Genomic DNA, 19,753 nt, shown 5'->3' with positions numbered 1-19,753 from the left:
TATAAACAGTTATAGCATTTTTTTTTTTTTACCTTTTGGGATAAAGGTTTTACAAAAATAAATAAAAGCTGATCATTGTGAGCACCCCTGACAGTGTTAAATGGTTTGTCTCATTGCTGTGTAATTGATACATCTAAGTAGTTCTCCTGCGCTCAGGTGCTCTGATAAGGGAAAAGACAGTGTTGGTAGTGTCTAGGTTCTTGCTGCCCTCTCAGGACCATGGGTGTCCACATATACTGGAAAACAACAAAAAACAAGAGAAGGGCGCACTGACCTAGTGCAATACCATTAAACCATTTATTGAAGAGTAAAAAAGGTATCATACAGTACATTATACTCTCAAACACAGGTTGCAAATAGGCATGTGAAAATCCTAACACAATCAGGTGACCTCTAGGACATGGATACAGCCAGTGCTAAAGAGGGTTATGGATGACGTTTGTACTGGTATGGCTGATGGCTCTAATGAAGAGGGTTCTCTCTCGAAACGCGTCACCCATACCAGTACGGACGCTGTCCATACCCCTCTTTAGCACTGGATGTATCCATGTCCTAGAGATCACCTGATTGTATTAGGATTTTCACATGTCTATTTGCAACCTGTGTTTGTGAGTATAATGTATGATATCTTTTTTTTACTCTTCAATAAATGGTTTAATGGAATTGCACTAGGTCAGTGCGCCCTTCTCTTGTTTTTTGTGTTTTTTTTTTTTTTGGTGTTTTAATTGATACAGCTACAAGAGAGATAATTCTTTTGAAAAACAACAGACTTGAATTTTATGGGACTCACGTGGTGGTTCTGGCCCCTCTCTTGGCAGCCTTATACAATGACTGTCTGGAGGTGGGCTCTTTGCCACCCTCTATGGCAGAAGCCCATGTCATCTTAATTCACAAAGCCCCTAAAGATCCTAAATTATGTGCTTCCTACCGACCGATCGCCTTACTTAATTGCGATCTAAAGATCCTCACTAAAATCCTAGCCTCCAGGCTTCGGCCTATCCTCCCCTCTGTGATTGACCAGGACCAGACTGGGTTTATGGCCCGTAGGTCTACGGACATTAATCTGCGCAGGTTGTTTACGAATCTACAGACGCAGCATCTGAACGCTGGCACGAGGGTGGTGGCATCTCTAGATATAGAGAAGGCATTCGACTCGGTGGAATGGCCCTTTTTGTGGGAAGTGCTGAGGAGAATGGGATTCCCCCTTTTGTTCATCCGGTGGCTACAGATTATATACCGTTCCCCCAGAGCGATGATCCGTCTTGGGGGCCGGTTGTCTGCCCCCTTTTCACTGTACAGGGGCACGCGGCAGGGCTGCCCGCTCTCTCCGGCCTTGTTCGCCATCGCCATGGAACCTGTGGCTGAGGCACTTCGGACCTCTCCGGAGGTTCGGGGGTTGCGTGTGGCGTGGCTGGAGGAGAGGGTGGCTCTGTACGCAGATGACCTTCTGCTGTTCCTGCAGGACGCTGGTCCCTCCCTCCGGGGGGCCCTGGACATCCTGGATGGTTTTTCCAGGGTCACGGGCCTGCGGGTGAACTGGACCAAGTCTCAGCTGCTGGCGATCGATGGGGCTGCACGTGCTGCCGCCCCGTCGGATCTCGAGCTTCAGTGGGTTGATAGTTTTGTGTATTTGGGGGTGCGGGTTTCCAAAGATCCCACGGCCTTTATCTCACTGAATCTTGACCCTGTTGTGCGGGATATCAGGGCTAAACTGAAGGCATGGGAGAACCTTCCTCTGTCCCTGCTGGGGCGGGTGAACCTGGTGAAAATGAAAATCCTCCCCAAACTGACGTATCTCTTCCGCCACTCACCACAGTGGATCCCCAAAGCTTTTTTTGCTAATCTCAATAAGCTCTTCTCCTCCTTCTTGTGGGGCTCCCGCCCTCCCAGGTACAAATTCTCCACGCTTATGAGACCTCAGTCTCAGGGGGGTCTCGCCTTCCCAGATTGCCACAAATATTTTTTGGCCTCCCAACTGGTCACTGCGGTGTGGTGGTTGTCTCCTGACGCCTCCAACTCCGCGGTGGTGACGGAGGCTGCGGTGCTGGGGTCGGTGGAGGCGTTGACACACTTGCTTTTCAGGGGTCTCCGGGCTCCATATCCTTTGACTTCCTCCATGCGGACGACGATTAGAGCCTGGCGCCAGGGCCTGGCCCTGGAGGCCTACCCCGACACCGCAGTCTCCCCCAATGCACCACTGTGGATCAATCCTACCTTACCTCACCTCTACTCTCTGCCGGATCCGGCCGCCTGGACCAAGTTTGGTATTAAAAGGGTCTCGGACCTATCCTCAGACCTTTCCCTTCCCACATTCTCCCGCCTCCTTGAATCTCACGGGTTGCCCTCATCCCACTTGTTTCGCTACCTGCAGTTGTCCCATGCCTTCAGGGCCCAGTTTCCGCAGGGGGGGGGGGGCGGTGCAGTCGGACTTGGAGCGGGTTCTCCGGTTTGACTGTTCTGACCGAGCGGCTTCCGTTCTGCATGCTCACCTCCTTCGGGTGTTCTCTCCGGAGCTCACGGGCCTCCGGGAGCGTTGGGCCCGGGATGTTCCGGAGTTGGATGCGGAGGACTGGCAGCAGATGTGGGACTCCCCGTTCAAGATCTTGATCTCACTCAGGGACCGTATGGTACAATATAAGATTGCACATCGGGCGTATCTTACCCCTCATCGCCTGCATAAGATTCATGGCTCTAACTCCCCGGAGTGCTGGCGCTGTGGCAGCACCCCTGGGGACTTTATTCACATCTTTTGGACATGCCCGGCCCTGGCGGACTATTGGTCGCGGGTGTTCGCGGCGGCCAGAGGAATATTGCAGATATCGATCAACCCCACTCCGCGGTTGGCCCTCCTGGGCCTGCTGGATGATCTGCTACCCCGGGTGGCGGACCGCACTCTCCTGGGTCTCATGCTATTCTACGCCAGGAAGAATGTTGTTCTTCACTGGAGACAGCGGTCCCCCCCCCCGCTTCGGCGGTGGAGGGCGCTGGTGGATTCAGTTATACCATTGTATAAGGATACGTATACTCACAGAGGTTGCCCCAAGAAGCATGATAGGGTCTGGGCCAAGTGGCTGGCGGACTCCGCAATCCCGATCCTGGCTGACTGCCTGGGTGGGGATGCCCCGGCCGATGGCTAGTTGCCAGGGGGACACGGCGGGGTCCCCTCGTTTGGAGCATGGTGGGTCCCCTGTATTGGTGTATAATTTGTTGTACCTTAACGTGTATTTATTACGTTATGACTGCTGTTTCGGTGATTGCTTGCTCCTGCGTGGGCGCCCCCCTCTGAATGTATTTCTGTTTCCAGCGCATGCCGTGTGTGGCGAGGCTGGTTGGTGGACCTATTGTACCAATGTTTGTCTATGTGTTGTTAACTTGTTTAAAACAATAAAAAGATTTTCAAAAAAAAAAAAAAAAAAAAAAAAAAAAAGAAAAACAACAGACTTACTGGCTAGATCACCAGATGAAAATAGAAGAAAGAAAGCCTTAGGCCTCTTTCACACGGAGCGGACCGTATTGCGATCCGCTCCGGCACTTTTTTTTTTTCTTTACGGACACAGATGACACTTGTGTCATCCGGTCCCTATGTCCGCATATCATCCCATCTGTTTGCGGATGATATACGGACATAATTTATGTCTATGGGATTGCGGATGTCAGCGGATGACACCGCTGACATCCGATTTTGCGTCCTTTCCATTTTTTAAAGAAAAATAGGGTTCTGTTCCAAAAAACGGAAAAGAACTGAAAGGACGCAAATCGGATGTCAGCGGATGGTCATCCCCTGACATCCGCAATCCCATTGACATACATTATGTCCGTATATCACCCGCAAACGGATGGGGTGATATACGGACATATGGAACGTCCATGTGAAAGAGGCCTTAAGATGAAAACGAATGCAGCCATCACATCTAAGAATCGTTAGGCTGAAATATAATAAATATTTGCTTTTGGGTTTGATACCAGTTAATACTGGCTTACACCTGAATGGTCTTCAAATCGCACCAGAACGCCGAAAAAGTAGTGCATGCACTACTTTTCATAAATACACTGCTTTTCCTGATTGGCTGCAATTGATGATTTACAAACCATCTGTTTTCGCAATATATCATTCAGTAAGCCAGTATAAGTCACTCTGAGGAACGACGAGAGAACAATGGATGGAAGAGGTGAATGAATTTGCAGTGAACATATTCTGCTAAGGCTGAAGCAATATTACAGAATAGAATCACGTAGCAATAAAAATAGAAACAGTGACTACTCCCACATTCCCTCAACGACAACACCCTGGAATGTGCTGGGCAATTGAGGTTTGTTAGGGAAAATAAAAATCTATTCTAGTTTATATTCTGGTCACACGAGAAATATTTCATATAACCAACGTGTTTGTCTAAATTATGGAGTAGGGATATTAGGTAGAAAATGTTTAGTGTGTGTTTTCCAGTGTTAATTTCGTAGACTAAAATGTTTTCGTCTGCTAAATTAACACTATTTTAGTCTACTGAAATATGACTAAAACTAAAACAATTCAGATGACTTAAATACGACTAAAACTAAAATGGCATTTTAGTCATAAGACTATAACTAAAACTGAATTGAAAATTGACATCAAAATGAACACTCCTCTGCTGGCCATTTCTAAATCGGCAACACAATTCATCCAGAGCCTGTATTGATAGCACATTAAAGTTTAAACATGTGTTGCACCACCGCATAAGCATAAGTAAGGGGCATCTACTAAGCTGCAGAAAGAGAAAAATTTAGGAAAAAGGTTTTTCTTATATTTTTCTTAATATTTAATGTTGGTAATATTTTCAGGATGTGTGTGCAATGACATTACAACCAATAGAGTTTACACAGTTTTTTGGTTTTTTTTTGTATTTTAAAGTTGCACTTCTGTTTGTCAAAAAGCAATATTTTTTTTGTTTATGAACTCGGTTTTATTTATAAAGACGTTATTTATCACAATGCCTAACTGCCGGTTCACACTAATCCGACTCAAAGTTGTCCCGACTTTGGGTGACTTTGAAGTCGCCCGTGCAGCGTGACCATCGCGGCTTGCAAACGACTTCTCATAATAGAAGTCAATGCAAGTCGCTTCGACTTCGCCAAAAAATAGTGCAGGAACCTTTTTCTAAGTCGGAGCGACTTGAGTCGCTCTGATTAGAACGGTTCCATTGCACAGCATTGGGAGCTACTTGTCAGACGACCAAGTCGCCTGACAAGTCGGAGTAGTGTGAACCGGCTCTGAATCTGTGTCTGTAGTGCGTGTTCAAACCTTAAGTCCCGGTTCACACTTGTGCGATGCGGAAAGGCTGCGAATTCGCAGCCTGTTCCCGCATCGCAAACGCACCCCTGGCAGTTCACACTGCCATATGCGATACGCAGGGGGTGTCAATGAAATGTTAACGACACCCCCAATTTGATCGCATATCGCAGTGCGGCCTTTACAGTTCGCACAGGATCGGATCGCACAAGTGTGAACCACTGTGCGATCCAATCCCGATGCGGCTGGAAAAAAGGGTCCTGTGCGTCTTTTGTGCGGGTGCAGTGCGAATTTCAGCCATACAAAGTGTATGGCTGAATTCGCACCGCACAGCCGATCGCATGTAATGAAGGAGCAGTGCGCTCCGATATTACATGCGATCGCCGCACTCGCAAGAGTGTGAACCGGCCCTTATACCATAAATAATAACATATTATTATTATTATTATTATATTATACAGGATTTATATAGCGCCAACAGTTTGCGCAGCGCTTTACAATGTGAAGGAAGACAATACAGTTACAATACAGTTCAAAACAGGAGGAACTAGAGGGCCCTGCTCGTTAGAGCTTACAATATTATTCAATATTTATTTCTCCAGGATTATATAATTTGTTTGAAGATTCCAGAAAAATGTTTAAATAATACATTAAAATGTACCTAAACCCATTCGATTTGTAGTTATTATTATACAGGATTTATATAGCGCCAACAGTTTGCGAAGAGCTTTACAATATGAAGGAAGACAAGACAGTTACAATACAATTCAATACAGGAGGAATTAGAGGGCCCTGGTCGTTAGAGTTTACAATCTAGAAGGGGAGGTTGACTAAAATGTATGAGATTTTAGTTGACTAAAATATACTGAAGATTTTAGTAGACTAAAATATCCTGAAGATTTTAGTTGACTAAAATATGACTAAAACTAAAAAAGTATTTTAGTCAAAAGACTAAAATACGACTAAAACAGCATTTTAGTCAAAAGACTATGACCAAAACGAAATCGGAATTTACTGCCAAAATTAAAACTGATGTTTTCCTGAATGTTTTCAAATATAATAGAATTTTCATCCCAACTGAGCACCACATGGTTATAAAAAATAGGGATAACCTTAGCACCTGAGCATTTTTCAGCTCGTAAAACGCTCATCTCTAAAGTTCCAAAAACGCCCAACAAGCGAAATCCCATTTATTTCAATGGCCCCTGTTTACATATGAGCGTTTTGTCGCCTTAAGCAAAACGCTTGAAGCTCAAAAAGGTACATGAGTTTCTTTTTTGTTTTTGGCAGATTACAAGTGTTGGTTAGATGTCAATGTTTGCCTCCAAACACCTGCAAAAAAACGCCCCAAAAAAATGTCTGAAAACGATACACTCAGGTGTGAATGGAGCCTTAAAGTGGTGGTAAACCCTTCATATGCCCAGTGAAGTGACTGGCCTCAGGTAGACAGGTATAATTTATATAGAAGGATTTGTTTTATCTCTGTGTATCTGCAGCCCTTTCTTCTCTCCATTCAAAGTGCTGCATTTTAAAGCCAGTCTGAGAATTCATAAATAAGGGGGCGGGGAGCTACATATGTTAAAAGAAATGTGAAGATTGGTGATGGCGCTACCTATAAAATAAAATAAAATAAAAGCAACCATATATAGTGCCCCTTGTGACGTGAAAGGGGATATATTGGTAAAGTGACCCACAAATGGTGCAATATCTAAAAATAAATTGTGGATAAAAAGTAGGAACAGAGATTTATTCAAATCAACCAATAAATGCAGAAAATAAAGTAAACTGATGACGTGACAAAAAACCCACAACCGGAAATATGTGAGTAGTTTCCAAATAAACTATAAATGTGCCACGTACATATGTGTAAACATAGGTGAAAAAAATATTTTTGGTGAGAAAAGTGGATAGGTGAAATTCCACGAGTGGCCACTAGGTGGCGCTAAATAATTAGTACAACCTGTATGCTGATGTATGGGGAGATTCCTCTTCGTGATAAGCGAGCAGTCAAAAGGTCAGCGGCGGGTGCCCTGAGTGCTCACATAAAAGGAAAAATACCCCATGGTGAATTGTTGAAACATACAGTCATACAAAAGCGGCGTAGTAGACTCACTCGTACAGTAGATCAGGATCAGAAGAGTCGTGTTCGCCGGGAGGCTTCCGCGTTCCACGGCCGACAACCGGAAGTGACGTTTGACGTCGGAGACTCCGCCCTACGCGTTTCGTCACAATGACGTCAACTGGAGCGGCGTCAACATAGCGTACTTCCGGAATATTTATAGCCGCCCGTATCCAGGCAACGGAGGGGACGGAACAACACCGCCATCTTGCTACTCCCTCTCCGGAAGCCATATTACTCAGCCACTAGCTTCATTCTGGATGTGCAGGGGAACGGCCATACTTCATCATGTCTGATCTATTTAATTAGTCCGAGTGTGCTACGAGCCTTTAGCGTTCTAAAACATAACTTTATTGTGATCATACAAAAAAACGCACTAAAAAGCCCAGATTGTGGAAAAGTATAAAAAAAGTTAAAAACGAAAGGCCATACGAATAAATAGTAAAAAACAGGAAGGCCATATCTGTATATGTAGCTGGGAGCTACATAGTTACATAGTTAGTCAGTTCGAAAAAAGACACAGGTCCATCTAGCTCAACTAATAAAAGTTACTAAAAGTTAGCTGAAGTTACACTCTGCAGAACTCAGCGAGGAGAGGTGATTGGAGGGAAGGGATCCCTTCTTCACACAGCACACAGGAACAGAGCTGAGGCTGTCAATCAGCTGGAGGTCCCTCCCCTGTCACCATTTTTCTCTTGGTGTCAGGAAAACATGTCAGAAGTGACTCATCCTGACAGCAAATAAAAGCAGCAGACAGAACTGCTAAATAGATCCATGAAATCTCCTACCGAAATTGCTATCCAAGCCATGAGACAACTGAAGCTGTTGCAGGGAGGTTGACTGTCTATTTAATTATTTTTGCAAATGAAAAAACTGGGTGAAAATGCATGAAAACAACATTGTGTATACCCAGCATTACTCCCAGCATGTCATTGCTAAATAGTTCTGAACCAGCAGGAAAAAACTAATTGGCTCCATTATGTAAATAAAGTACCTACTATGATAAGCTGGGATTTTAATCAGCTCAAATTTGGTGGGCAGGGGTGAGAACAGACACCAAGGGGTGTATTTATAAAAATAAAAATGAATATTGCTTAGCTGTCCTTCCATTGAAACTGTATGTAAATTAGTTCTGTACAAACAGGGTTCAAATCAAATGTTCTCAAGTTATATTCTCTGCAGATGGAGAAAGTGTATGGTAAATGTGGAAAATACCTCATTATGGCCTCTAGGTGGCACTGGCACCTCAACTTCATCTAGTGGCATTTACACACTTGGGTTGCAGAGAATATATCCAGAGGACATTTGATTTTGCCCCATTTGCACAGAACAAATTGACACGCAGTTTTGAAGGATGAACAGCTATGCAATTTCTTTTTAGGTACACCGTATAGTTTTTAGTGGTGACAGTTATTGAGCTGCAAATCAGGCCAAGGGGTTCTTGTTTGAGGGGGTTCAACAAGCAGAGGGTTATAAAAGGATAGGACCACAGGGCAGTACTGGATCTGGGCACAGTAGGGGTAGCAGTTAAAACAGGTGGTGATGAGGCGCTGAAAATATGGTTCAACTGCACATCTTAAATACCTCCAAACTGCAAATCTAAACGAGCCATAAGTGGCAGGCACCCGGTTATCAGTGTTTCCCAGGGATTATTTGATCCTCCAGCTGGTTATGGCAGGAGATCAAAGTTGGGTGCCTACTGTCTTCATGCTAACCAGACTAGCGTGGCTGCCCAGGTTAAGGAGGGAAGGGGTTAACTCTGCCTCAAACCTCCTTCTCACGTTCACGGGCCTTTGGGGTCCAACTTTCTGTCCTGTGAGATATAAATGTCAGAGGTTCGGGTCTCAAGATAGCGCAGATCAGCGGGCTAAGAACAAGAACCTTGAAGGACATGCTAAGAATTGTAGTTAATCTACGAAGTACCAGCCTTTGGAATACACCCAAGTCTTGAACTTCTCCAGTCGAGCTGTGCCAGCTATGGACTTCCCCTATAAGGACTTTACCTGTGCAGGTACACTGGGGCAGCCATTGTTAGAGTTAGTTAGGGAAAGGACGTTTTGCCATGTTATGCGTATCATGCCAAACTTTTTGTAAAGGTTAAAAAATGAAAGTCCTGCGAGCTACTAAGTGAACAATGTTATTGCAAAGAGTTAAATTCTACTAAGCTGCTGAGACGCTCTCATAAATGTGCTATACGAATACAATTCTAAATAGTACTGCGCTAGTTATAGGTGTTAGAAAAATATAATATAAAAAAAAAAAAATATATATATATATATATATATATATGTGTGAAAAATATACCTGGGAATATTCCACGCGCCTAGGAATAATCTATGTAAATAGTATTAACAAACAAATTTAACCGCTTGCTGACTGCGGCGGTCAGGCCCGTGCAGGCAAAGTGACGTATGGGTACGTCTCTCGCCTGCGAGCCAATAGGGGGCGAGTGCGTGCCGCCGGTGGCGCGCTTCCGCCCCCGCTCGTTCACGGACACCCCCGCGTGTGTCCCCTCGCGATCGTCCATTACAGAGGGAGAAAGGCAGGCAGCTAATGTAAACAAAGCCGCCTGTCATTCTCCCCAGTGTAAGTGCAGAGATCATACGGTCCTGCTATGTAGGATCGTACATCTCTGTAGTTACACAAACAGCCACACCCCTTCACAGTTAGAAACACGCCCCTAGGGACACACTTAACCCCTCCTTCTCCAATGTCGCAGTCCCGCAAACAAGAATCGTAGATCGCCGCCATTACTCGTTTAAAAAAAAAAACAACAAAAATGACAAAAATCTTTCCCTTAGTTAGTAAACGCAATAACTTTTGTGCAAACCAATCAAAATATGCTTATTGTGATTTTTTTTACCAAACATATGTAGCAGAAAACAAATTGGCCAGAAATTTAAAAAAATTTAGATTTTTAAATTTTTTTGGGGAATTTCATATAAAAAAATGGGAAAAATATTGTTATTTTTGCAAAATTGTCGCTCTTTTTTTGTTTATAGCACATGATCAAAAAATCGCACAGGTGATCAAATACCACCAAAAGAAAGCTCTGTTTGTGGGGAAAAAAGGACGTCAAATCTGTTTAGGTACAGCGTCGCACGACCACGCAATTGTCCGTTAAAGTCACGCAGTGCCAAATCGCAAAATAGGGCCTGGTTAGGGAGGGTGTAAAATCGTCCAGGACTTAAGTGGTTAAAGAAATTAAATAAATATATATAAATATATATGTGCAATCGGTGCAGCAGCTGCTATAGGATAGAAGATAGGTATTGAGGGTACAGCCAAAAATAGAAAGGCCAACTATGGCGCTTGCTGAATGAAACCCTAGTGATATTCAGTAATGTAAAAGTTATAAATATAAATATATAGGAGATGTGACACATAAATCAAGAATGTGCATTAAACATAAATTAATATATATAATATATCAAAGGGGTGGATAAATCTGGTGCATAAAGTGACTGGTTGTGCTCCAAACACTCCAATAAATCAAATAATATAAAGTCCTTAAGTAGTAGTGACTGTCCAATAGTTTTCAAAAGTGCAAGTGCTCAAATATAAATCCGTATTTTCTGTGACATCCAATTAATTTTCACCGTGGTGTGGCTAAACCAGATCCAATGGGTTCTATATGCCTTACGGCATTAGAACCATTCACGCTTGGTTTGCCCCCCTGGGCTGGGATGGGTTTCCCTTTAGGTATCCTGCGACCTGATATATGGCTCCTCTTTAGTCCAGTGTAGTCAGATCAGGGATATATGGAAAAAGAGATAGGCTCCCAATCAGTGGCGGCTGGTGCTCAAAATTTTTTTGGGGGGGGGCGCAAAAAGAAAAATGTAATAGGTATTGCTTCGCTGCAAAAAACGTGGTAAAAAAATTGCATGACTTTGAGGTCATGGTACAGGCATGGCACAGGTGATGGTATAGGCATGGCACATGTGATGGTATAGGCATGGCACAGGTGATGGCATAGGCATGGCACAGGTGATGGCATAGGCAAGGAACAGGTGATGGCACAGGTGATGGCACAGGTGATGGCATAGGCATGGCACAGGTGATGGCATAGGCATGGCACAGGTGATGGCATAGGCATGGCACAGGTGATGGCATAGGCATGGCACAGGTGATGGTACAGGTGATGGCATAGGCATGGCACAGGTGATGGCATAGGCATGGCACAGATGATGGCATAGGCATGGCACAGGTGATGGCATAGGTGTGGCACAGGTGATGACACAGGTGATGGCATAGGTATGGCACAGGTGATGGCATAGGCATGGCACAGGTGATGGCACAGGTGATGGCATAGGCATGGCACAGGTGATGGTACAGGCATGGCACAGGTGAGGGCACAGGTCGGCTTCAATCACTTACCTTCTGACGGCGGCGGGATTCCGGGAACCGAGACGAGCAGCGCCGTGGACGTCCTCCTCTTCAGTCTTCTGTCTTCCGGTCCGGGCGGCGGGAAGGAGATCGGGCGGTGCCGGTGCGTGCGTCAGCGATGTCCTGGATGATGATTGGTCCAGGCTGGAGACTGGACCAATCACAGCCAGGATATCACGAAGGTGGGGGTGGCTCAGCGCTTTTTCCTGCGCCCAGGTTACGCCCCCAGAAGGCAGCCAATCGGCGCCTCTTCTGGGTCGTAAACCCCCCCCCCCCATAGCCACCAGGCCCAGCGCATAGGCCTGCGAACACAATTTTTTTTTTTCAAAACTTTATTTGTTCTTTTTGTCATTTTTTTTTTCTATTTTTTTTTCTTTTTTTTTTTAGGGGGGGGCGGCGCTCTGGCGCCCCCTATGCACGGGCCGCCACTGCTCCCAATGGTGTAGTAAAATTAATATTTTATTATCCACCAATCGTGGATTAAAAAGCCAAAGTAGGTAGTAAAATACTGTGCAGGTAGGATTCCACAAAGACCGGCTAACTGCCGTCAGCTACCAGACTGTGCGTCCTCTTTGCAGGGTATCGAGCAGTACCGAGCCGAACTTCCGGTTTGCGTTCCACCTGACGTAATCATGCAAAGCTTTGATATATACTAATAAACCACAGTGCTCAATACATGAAAAACAACATGGATTAAATCCAATAGCAGTATATAAAAAAATAATATATATACTCAGATCTGTGCCAAACAATAGTCCATGTGATAGGTAAAGTAAAAAAATATAAAAACAAATTAAGTGATAGAAAAACAATGGTGAATGCAATTTCCCATTAACAACAGCTGTGCTCAACCAGTGCTTCTTGCTCCAAATTGATGCTTAAAACGAGTGCTCCACTTTCCATTAGGGTCCTTTCACATGAGCGGTGCGCTCGGCAGACTTTGTTTTTATGAGCTAGGATTGATCCGCCGATTCCTGCTGAGCAGGCGGATGACAGCTCCCTCTCCGCTTACTTTGCAGAGACGGACCTGTCAGATCCCCGCTCTCCTCTATGGGAGATCGGATGAAAATGGACCGCCATATAATAGCTATGCATCTAATTTTGTCACTATTTTGCTTGATAAATGCCCCTTAATAAGTCAAGTACTGACCCATCCCTTATCAAACATCCTAATCCAAACTTTTAGATAGACAGAGCTTCAAAGCTGCAGCTTCTATACTTTAGCTAACCGATGGTGCTTAGGATAGAGACAAGTAGATGTTAGTGACAGCAGAAGTATGAGTATATTTCACAAGATAACTATTGGCTTTCAGCTAAAAGTGTGTGGACACATCTACAGAGCTGTAGAGTCCCCTGATTGCTTTCATGGACCATTAGAAGCGGTAATGGTCAGCCAATGTCAGTTGGGCATAATAATATGCCTAGACGGCATGGGAGTGTGGCTGCAATCGTTTTGTTAAGTATTTTTTAAATTCGGGACTTTAGCGTAATCGCCGCTATGTTTTTTTTGCTTATCGGGTTTTTGAATGGAGTTTCTAGGCGGGAAGAACTCTGATTGGCTGATTCAAGTCAAAGAAGGCGGGAAAGTCACGCGTCAGCCGGGCGGGAAACATGTGATCCACGTGCGGCTACGTCATAGGCATAGGCCTATATAAAGGGTGGCGCGGCTTCAGTCTCCTCAGTGTCTCTGAGCGGCTTGGCGAGCTCCCCACCCCCCCTCCCTGTCGTGGCACGTTTATGTGGTCTGTCACCCTTGGATCAAGGGGGGACTTGTTTGAATATTTAAAGATTTATTTTGACTGGTCATCACTCGAGTGATGTGGTTTTCTGAAATTTGAATTTATTAATATTTATGGAATATTTATTTATTTATTTATTTATATTTATTAATATTTATTATTATTTATTTGATGAATTATTAAAGTTGTTACATTAATTCTAAACCAATAAATGTGCCGCGGCCAAAATGTTATCCATCCACGAGTGGTCTGTGCATTATTGAGTGGTCTGTGTTTATTTATTTATCAATATTTATTGACATAGCAGTCTACATTCCCATGAAAGGCAGAAAACATATCATATCTGATGTCTCATTAAAGAGAACCTTGAAGAGATCACAACAATGCTGCATTTGGTCTCCTATGTGATATAAATAAAATTTTAGTGTAAAAAATAAAGTCACATTTAAGCACTTAACCTTAACCCCCCCCCCCCCCCCCAAAATAAAATGCCATCATGTAAATGCACATACGATAAAAAAAAAAAAAAAAAATGTACATGTAACCTGTCCTACATGTTGTAAATCGGAGTGAGATCAATAATGCTAGGATCATTATTAATGGTTTAGGTTAAACGAAAGGCCTGTAGTGGCTTTTAAAACAATACCAATGGAAAATTTAGGGTAAGTTTAGGGCAAAGTTTGTCTCAATTTCACACGTGCATGCAAGGTTTGACATGTTGGTTATCTATTTACTCTGTACAACCTCATCTTTTATATTTTTTTTTAAAACAATAGGTAATAAATTGTGTTTGCATGCTTTAAAATTAACTTTTGTGCATTTTTTTACTGAACTTCACAAACCATTGTGCTAATATTGCTAATATTGTAAGGCATAAAAGGCAATAACAATTGGAACTACCACTGTTTTATTCTCCAGGATCTTTGCTTTCAGAAAATATATAATGTTTTGGGGATTTTAAAGCAGTAATAAACTCCGCTTTTTCACTTGTACCTACAAAAAAAGTACCTGTAGGTACAGTAAATATCGCCTAAACATGCGCTGTTTAGGGGATATACACAATTTTAGCAGCCGGTGATATCACCAGCACATGCGCACTGTGCTCTGCACTAAGTACACGCTGAGTGTGCTGTCAGCTCAGAGCACTGTGCCATGATCCTGTACACATGTGTGCAAGTGACATCACAGTGGCTCAGCTATTAAAATGACTAGAGTCCGTGGACCCACCCTTGTTTCCCCCTAAGATGGCCAGTATCCACAGCGCTTCCCCCTCTATAGGCACAAACATACAAGTTCTTATCGTATAGTGTTTATAGTCAGCTTTAGATCAGAAATTAGCACTTACCTATTTCATGTCTGAGCATCCCTTCAAGCCACTGTTCTCGTGCAGTAGAAATGTTGATGGTCAATGTTGGACGTCCATTGACAACTGTCATGGAAGCTCGGGAAAGTAAATCCTCTGTAAGGTGAACTACTATCTGGAATACAGAAAACAAGAATGTCAGCCTGCATTTCTGACAGAGCAGGTTACTTTCCCATAAATCCTTATTTCCAGGATTGGAGGACCCAAAATATTTATTTTAAGCGGGCCATACATGAATCGAAATTCATCCAGTTCCGCAGGAACCGGCTTAGATTCGAATCATATAAGGGCAAGCTGATTGTACTAATGTCAATCAACTTGGGTACAACCACTTGCAACAGAGCGACAGAAAGATTAACCCATCAGTGCGCTGCTTCTCCTTCACTGTTCAGTCTCAACTGTTTCTCAAAAAAAGTGAGATAGATAATCTTGTGGTGGAAAGCTTTAGATTAAAGATGAGTACTGAAACAAAAAACTGCTTTTTTTTTTTTTTTTCTTTTAACCACTTGCCAACCGCCGCACGACTATTTACTGTGGCAGTCAGCCCCTCCCAGGCAAAGCGATGTAGGGCTACGTCGCTAGCCTGTGAGGCTCTAGGGAGCGAGCGCGCGCCGGCGGAGGCGTGTTTCCGCTCCCGTACGGTCAAGGACTCTCCCGCGTGTGTGCCCGGCGGACTCGATGTCCGCCGGGCACTCGCGATCGTCCGTTACACCGGGAGAAAGGCAGGCGGCTAATGTAAACAAAGCCGCCTGTCATTCTCCCCTGTGTAAGAATGGTGATCATACGGTTCTACTATGTAGGACCGTTGATCACTGTTCTTACACATCAAACCACAGCCAATCACAGTTAGAAACACGCCCCTAGGGACACACTTAATCCCTCCCTCTCAAAAAAAGTTAACCCCTTCAGTGCCAGTGTCATTTTTACAGTAACAGTGCATATGTATAGCACTGATTACTGTAGTAATGTCACTGGTAACCCCAAAAGTGTCAAAAATGTCAGTCAAGGGTCCGATCTGTCCGCCCCAATGTCGCAGTCCCGCAAAAAAAATTGCAGATCGCCGCCATTACGTGTTTAAAAAAAAAACAACAAAAATGACAAAAATCTTTCCCTTTGTTAGTAAACACAATAACTTTTGCACAAACCAATCAAAATACGCTTTTTGCGATTTTTTTTACCAAACATATGGTAAAAAAAAAATTGGCCTAAAATGTTAAAAAATTTAGATTTTTACATTTTTTTTGGGGGAATTACATAAAAAAAAATGTGAAAAATATTGTTATTTTTGCAAAATTGACGCTCTTTTTTTGTTTATAGCGCATGATCAAAAAATCGCACAGGTGATCAAATACCACCAAAAGAAAGCTCTGTTTGTGGGAAAAAAAGGACGTCAAATTCGTTTAGGTACAGCGTCGCACGACCGCGCAATTGTCCATTAAAGTCACGCAGTACCGAATCGCAAAATAGGCCCTGGTCAGGAAGGGGGTAAAAGCTTCCGGGGCTTAAGTGGTTAATGGCTCATTCTTTTGTATAGTATTTGGCTACAGTTCAGCTTTAAATTATGCCATCTAGTATATCTTCTTTAAAGTGTTTGTAAAGGCAAAACTTTTTTTTTTTTAGCTTTCCATAAAGTGAGAAAGGTTTAGGGAAGGTTTTTTTTATTGCTGTCTGCTTCTTTGCTGGGAAAATTCCCCATTCTATTTGTTTGTTTGACCATTGTCACCCTCACAGAAAGTGAGGGGAAATACGTAGTTTTAGAGCTGTCACCAAAAAAGGGCAAAACTTCCAATGGGGACACCTGTTTTGGGGACAACTATCTAAGAGGGGAATACCTCTCAGTTTGGTTAGATTTTCTTTAATTTCCATTGGCATCACCATGACATGAAGTAACGAAAAATCCCTCTAAAGGGCAGAGACAGCAAACAACTAGCTAACATACTGTAGGTTTTAAACCTTCCCCACTATATCTAAAACTAAAAAAAAATGTTGTGGCTTTGGATACCTTTAAAGGACTATTAACCTCCCTGGCGGTATGATTCTGTCAGGAATTCTGTTCCAAAAGCGGTACAATTCTTTTCATGGAAATTTGGCATTATGTATTATAGGCCTACAATTCTTAGTAATTACTGACTTAAACCTGACCAAAACAAGTCTCTAGTAGACATCCCAGATGTGATAAATTTGAAACACAAACAAGTGAATTATAATCGAATCAATAATATTATTTTATTATTTAATATATAATATATATAATAAAATTATATTATTGATTAGATTATAATTCATGCGTTATATATTATATATATATATGTGTGTATATATATATATATATATATATATATATATATATATATATATATATATATATGTGTGTATATAGATATATATATATATATATGTGTGTGTGTATATATATATATATATATATAAAACGCATGAATTATAATCTAATCAATAATATAATTTTATATATGTATATATATATATATATATATATATATATATATATATATATGTGTGTGTGTATATAGGTGTGTATATATATATATATTTATATATATATGCATATATATAATATAAAATGTGTTTGTGTTTTGTGCAACGTTTTTGTTTTTTTTTTGAATTTCCCTCCCTAGTTCCGCTCCCATGCAGCATTGCTGCTGCAGGGAACGGAACTAGGAAGTCCTCCTACCGACAGACGAGCGGCGGAGATCTCGGCTGGCGGTCACAGCAATGAGAGCTCATCGCTGGATCGCCAGGATAAGGTAAGAGACACTCCGCTGCGCTGTCTGCATAGCTCTGCCATTCACCCCGAGCGTGACTCGTGGATACCGCTAATAACAGAAAATTCCTACCCCGAGTCACGCTCGGGGATACCGCTAGAGAGGTTAAAAACAAACTGAAGTCTATGTGGTTATTGATTTTGATTATGTTCTTTAAACTTCAATACTGGCCACTTTCACCTCCTTCCTGCCCAGGTAAATTTTCAGCTTTCAGCACTTTCGCAATTTCAATGACAATTGCGTGGTCAGGCAACGCTGTACCCAAACAAAATTTGGGTAATTTTTTGAGACACATAGAGCTTTCTTTTGGTGGTATTTAATCACCACTATTTTATTTTTTTTGCTAAACAAATGAAAACAGAACATTTTGAAAAAAAAAAAAAAAAAATGTTTTCTTAGTTTCTGTTATTAACTTTTGTAAAAAAAAAAGTAATTTTTCTCCTTTACAGATGTGTGCTGATGAGGCCGCACTGATGGGTGCTGATGAGGTGACACTAATGGGCACTGATGAGGAAGCACCAATATGCAGCACTGATAGGTGGCACTGATATGCAGCACTGATAGGCAACACTGATGGGCACTGATGGACGCTGATAGGCAGCACTGATGAGCATTGGTGGGCATCTCTGATGGGCACTGATAGGCAGCACTGATGAGGAGGCACTGACAGGCATCACTGATGGGCACTGAAAGGCACTCTGATGCACACTGATTGGCATCACTGATGGGCATCACTGGTGGGCACTGATGGGCATCACTGGTGGGCACTGAAAAGGCATTATCGATGGGGAAGAGCTCCCTGTGAGAAAAGCCACTTATCGGCTCTCCTTTCCTCACGCGCTGTCAGTGTGAGGAGAGGAAAGCCTATAACCAGCCTTTCCTATTTACATTGTGATCAGCTGTGATTAGACACAGCTAATCACATGGTAAAGAGCCTATGTTATAGGCTCTTTACCGAGATTGGTGATGCGGTGTGTCCGAGGGATACACCGCACCACAAATCACCACACTGCGCGCCCCTGGGGGTGCACACGAGCAGCCTATTATGAAGGACGTCATATGATGTCCAGTCCGAACAATAAAGCCCCCCACCCGGCCACCATTCTACTATAGGCAAGGCGGGAAGGTGGTAAACCACTACTGCTGTTGAAGTTTCCTAAGGTGTTGAACAAATTTGCATTTGAATATTCCAATCTCTGGTTTTTGGCAATAATTTTAACCAATGAATCAGAGACTCTGATATAATCTACCACATTGCACACACTTTGGTGGATTTACTAAAGGCAAAATGACTCTGCGCCTTGCAAGTGCACTAATCGGGAAATTTGAAAATTGCGCCTCCTAGTGAAAAACTTCTACAAATGTTGATACTGCAGCCATCAATTTTTGGTGTAACCAAAAATATTGTAGATTAAAAGAAATCTTTGCTGGAATTGAGCGGTGTTCTGGTTTACTCTCCATTGCTTGTAAAGTGTGCCGGTCTTTGCCACTTTTAAATGTGAGTAATATATATTAATTTATTTTTTAACCACCAATAAAATACGGTATTATTAATTATCTGCTTTATTTTCTTGGGGAATGGTTTGGCCATCTGATTGTGGGACAAGCACCATACCCTGTGAGTCCAGGGGGCTATCCAGTACTTACATTCCATCCCCAAGGAGGTTATCCTAATTGAAAATAATAACAGAATGAGCTGGGTCTTAGTGGCCCTTAGTCGTCTGGTGAGTGACCCTCCTATTAACGGGTGAAGGACTACACAAGCACCTTATAACAAGAAGATCTTTCTGAGCATTTTGTCACAATTGTGGTGGCCTTGCAAGTGCAGTTGCTCCAGAGCTTAGTAAACAAGCAGCGACTCTGCTGACTTTCATCATCCAATCATGTGCAAGCAAGAATGCTGTTTTTTTTATTTTCCTTGCATGTGATTGGATATTCTTTGTAAAGTGAAGCTTTACATAATTTACTAAGCTCTGGAGCAACTGCACAGCCTTTTTACATTTAGTAAATCAACCCCACAGAGTCTTCCTTTCCCTTATTTAGAGTCTTGTTGCTCATCACTTTGACAGGTATTACAGGAACCATTCTCTTGGAATG

The 19,753-nt window shown here is 42.8% G+C and overlaps 1 protein-coding gene across 1 annotated transcript in view; it reads right to left on the bottom strand.

Moving 5' to 3' along the window:
* The window catches only part of MATCAP2 (microtubule associated tyrosine carboxypeptidase 2), a 52,527-nt gene that overhangs the window by 11,822 nt on the left and 20,952 nt on the right, over window positions 1-19,753 (bottom strand). The window contains exon 4 of the mRNA XM_082259509.1: window positions 14,856-14,988. Coding sequence (XP_082115635.1) covers window positions 14,856-14,988 — 133 coding nt within the window. The remainder of the gene's footprint in view (window positions 1-14,855; window positions 14,989-19,753) is intronic.

The sequence above is a fragment of the Pelophylax lessonae genome, assembly GCF_965119305.1.
Source record: "Pelophylax lessonae genome assembly, chromosome: 5".
Lineage (NCBI taxonomy): Eukaryota > Metazoa > Chordata > Amphibia > Anura > Ranidae > Pelophylax > Pelophylax lessonae.
The sequence above is the reverse complement of the archived record's forward strand: the minus strand, read 5'-3'. Positions and strand labels throughout refer to the sequence as shown.